Genomic DNA, 3623 nt, shown 5'->3' with positions numbered 1-3623 from the left:
CGGCCCCACCCCCCCCCCGCCGGCACGTCTTCCCTTCCTGCAAACTCCCCTTCCTACTCGAAACCACGCTTTGCTCGCTGCTTGCTTGTTTTAGTCAGCTAACAGCCTTGAATAGGGGGGGGGGGGAAGATCTACATTTAAGTTAATTCTAACTTGGTCCACTCCTATTCGGTTGTCTGGCCCAGAAAGCGGGAAGGAGTAGTTTGTATCGCTAGGTACGACCAGTCCACCCCCCGTCCACCCCCCCACCTCCCTTGCAGAAAAAGAAAGAATGATCCAAACTCTCTGTCATCTGATCCCCGCACTGGATTTTAGGACTCTTGATGCTCTCCGATTTTGGAGCCCTTCTCCCTAACTCTAGCTGTACTACCTTGAATTTTCACTGACTAGAGGAGACCGGGAGGAGGGAGGGGGACAGAAAGGGAGAAAATAAATTTAGTATCAAATGCGAACAACAACAGGGAGTAAAGAAAAGGCTTGCTTTAAAAAAAAAAAAAAAAAGCGGGGGAAGAGTGGGGGAGAAATAGTCACGGTTACCTTTGTGCTGCTACGTTTGCATCCACAACCCCAACGTTTCTGACCCAGGACCTGACGGAATCCATTTCAGAACCTAGAGATTTATCTTTCAGAATTGGTCCTCTTCCTAAAGTATCTTGAATCCCAAACATTTAAAAAGTCTATTCCAACTAGCAACAGTTTCCTTTTGGGGGATAAGGGAGGAGAAAAGAAGAAAAAAAAAAAAAAAGACGCAGCCTTTGAAATTGACACACACAAATCCCAGGAAAGTGGAGAAGTTCAGCTTTAAAACCAACTTCTGCTTTTAAACGCTACGTGTTTTTAATGCCTTCAAATAGGGAAAAAAGTTTTTCCTCTTGCAAAGTAAAAGTTACGCTGATTCAGTCTTGCCTGGTATCATCATCCTTCAAACGCAGGAGAGGAAACGGCATCCAGAAACTGATCGCTGTTAACAAGGATCACCTGTTTCTCAACAGACACAGGGAGAAGGATTGATTGCTGCCTAATCCAGGGGAGGAAAAAAAAAAAAAAAAAAAGAAGCGGGATAAATTGTAAAAGAAAGGAAGAAATGGAGCTAAAGAGAGTCTGATTACACACTACGCCCGGGAAGAGACGATCCTTCCCAAACTGGTCACCATGAATGGGTTACAGCAACGGGAGGAAACATACCGGGAAGGGGGAGGCGCCTGCTCCCAAATAAGGGGTTCTATTTGCATAGCCTCACCCGATTGGAGGGCTGCGGGCAACCCTGCAGCCCCTGTGCGTTTGCCTCAGCTCCCGGCTCCAAACCACCACCCGCGGGGCGGGGGCGGCGAAGCCGCGGTTAGCCGACTGCTGGCGGGGAGAAGGCACGGACCGGCGTCCGGCCCCGGCACCGCGCTAACCCCGCTCCAGCGGGAGCCCGGGCAGGCTAGCTTTTAATTTAACGTCATAGCCTGTCAGCCCCACACCAAACGGTCCTGCCACATAACAATTAAACTGTGCTAAAAGCCGCAATCTCTGTAAGTCTGTCCCACACCGTCATAACAAAGCAATCGCACAGGTAGTTGGCTGGTTTGCTTTCAGGCGCGGTATTTAAAAAAAAGCGCTCAGAAGGAACGAAGTGGGTCGCGGTCGCAATGCCTGCGGGGGCTTTGTGTGCAGAGGCTGCCTGCACGAGCAAGAGCGAGTGAGAGAGACTCCAACGCACCCAGAAGACCCCGAAGTTCTCACTACACGCGGGCTGTCAGGTCTAGCCTTAAAACTTTTTATTACATCCTATGTAGGCAAAATTTCCCGTTGAAGGAAGTCGGAGCTCTCCCCAGCCCAGCCCGCTGTGAACCAGGACGATACCTGCGTCTGCATTTTTTTTTTTTTTTTTAAAACCATTCTGCCTTGGTGATACTTTCCTCCCGGCCCTTTTGTATTCTGATCTGTGTATAGATCTGCCTCTGAAATCTATATAACACCAACGCGAAAACAGATTTCAAGACAATGAATGCAAATCTGTGCTCAGAGACCATCTGCCAGATGAGGGAATCAGATGTTCGGTAGTTAAAGGGACAGCGCAAGGATTTCCTTGACTCATTATGTGCAGCTCCTCTCTTTAACCTGCTTTATTTTTTTTTTTTTTAAATCGGGAGAGAAATATAATTTCCATTTCAGAATAAATCCTAACTCCTTCCATCCACGTTCAGCTGCATTTCAAAAAGCCACCTTTCTATTAAATGCTAGATTATTTTCATGGAGTTTTGTACAGTTCTCTCGGAAAAAAAAAAATCGCGAATTAAAATATTCCCATAAAACTTTCATAAAAATGCATCCTTAATTCAGGCACGATTGAGGGCAAAGCCGGGACTCCGAATTATTCTGTCTACGTAAGTGACAGACATGGTATCAGATGAACTAATACATCTCACACAATCTTTGTTCAAGGAAATTTACCATGCTAACCCACCTCCCCCAGTTGATAAATATGCAGTAAGTGATTTCGCCAGGTTAGCAAAAGGCGAGGCTGGCGTTATTTTAACGTTAAAGAAAAGCAACAGCAGTTTGATGGCGTTGTAGAGTGGAGGCCAACCTTTCAAGGTATGATCTAGCATCACTGAGATGCAATTTCTCAATCTAAAAAAACCCAATCCAACCAAACAGGGTAAGATATTCAAACAAACAAAAGTGAGAAAACAAGATCGTACGATGTAAATGTACAGGTGATGGTAAGGCGTATTATGGTGATTTTTTTTTGACCATTTCGCAATAGGCATGGGTACATTTCCTCGAATAAAAGCCCTCTCATTGTACTAAGATAATTTTTGGCAATGCCACTCTGACCGTTTCTGCATTTATTCTTAAACCTGGGGCAGGGACGGAAGGGGAGGGGGTGGAATTCCCACTTGATCTAACCTTGGCCGATGTATTCATAAGGGGAAAGTGTTTCCTAATAACCGAAGTCCCTCGCTTCTAGCGATAAAGCCCAGTCTGTCCCTGTAACGCGTTAAAGGGAGTCCGGTCGGATCCAACCCAGATGCTTATTCGGTTCCAGCCTAGTGGCTTAAGAAACCCCCGTGCGCGGCCGGGCGCGCACGGCGGGACCGTGCCAGCTTCAGGAACAATGGGGACTCGTGTGCCATGGCCCCCGGGGAGCCTTGCTTTTAGGGATTCATAGCGGGTCAGAGGGCAGCGGCGCAGGTCAGAGGAGATGCACTCTCTTCGCCCCAAACAGCTGCCACCAGAATTTTGCACTTCAGGGACAAATGCACGGAGCCTTCCCCTCTTGCCCCAGCGGGGGCTGCTCGCCGTGGGGCGCCCTCCCCACGCCGCGCCCGCGGGGGGGAGAGCTTTGTGAGCGCTGGGGAAGCGCTGCGCCGCAGGTCCGCCGCGGGCGGCACAGCCCCGTGCCTGGCCGTCTCATCGACTCCTGGAAGAGGAAGCGCTTTCAGGGGGAGAATTTTCTCCCCCCAGCTAAGTTTCCCTCCTTCGCAGTGTATCTTAAAAGGACAGGAGTTCTTAAATACTTCTGGAATTACAAACTCCTGATGTGGAGCACTTGGTTTAAGTACAGTTTGAGAAAAGCCCATCTCTCACACTCTTCTGATGTAAATTCACTGAGTAAAAGCAGCATTTATACT

At 48.3% G+C, this 3623-nt stretch overlaps 1 protein-coding gene across 1 annotated transcript in view; it reads right to left on the bottom strand.

Moving 5' to 3' along the window:
• The window catches only part of EBF2 (early B-cell factor 2), a 149904-nt gene extending 148803 nt beyond the window's left edge, over window positions 1-1101 (bottom strand). The window contains exon 1 of the mRNA XM_009273040.2: window positions 538-1101. Within this exon, the coding sequence (XP_009271315.1) occupies window positions 538-668 (131 nt within the window). The 5' untranslated portion in view covers window positions 669-1101. The remainder of the gene's footprint in view (window positions 1-537) is intronic.
• Window positions 1102-3623: the final 2522 nt, after the last annotated feature.

Source organism: Aptenodytes forsteri, unplaced genomic scaffold (genome assembly GCF_000699145.1).
Source record: "Aptenodytes forsteri isolate BGI_AS27 unplaced genomic scaffold, ASM69914v1 Scaffold158, whole genome shotgun sequence".
Lineage (NCBI taxonomy): Eukaryota > Metazoa > Chordata > Aves > Sphenisciformes > Spheniscidae > Aptenodytes > Aptenodytes forsteri.
This window is presented reverse-complemented; position numbering and strand designations above follow the sequence as displayed.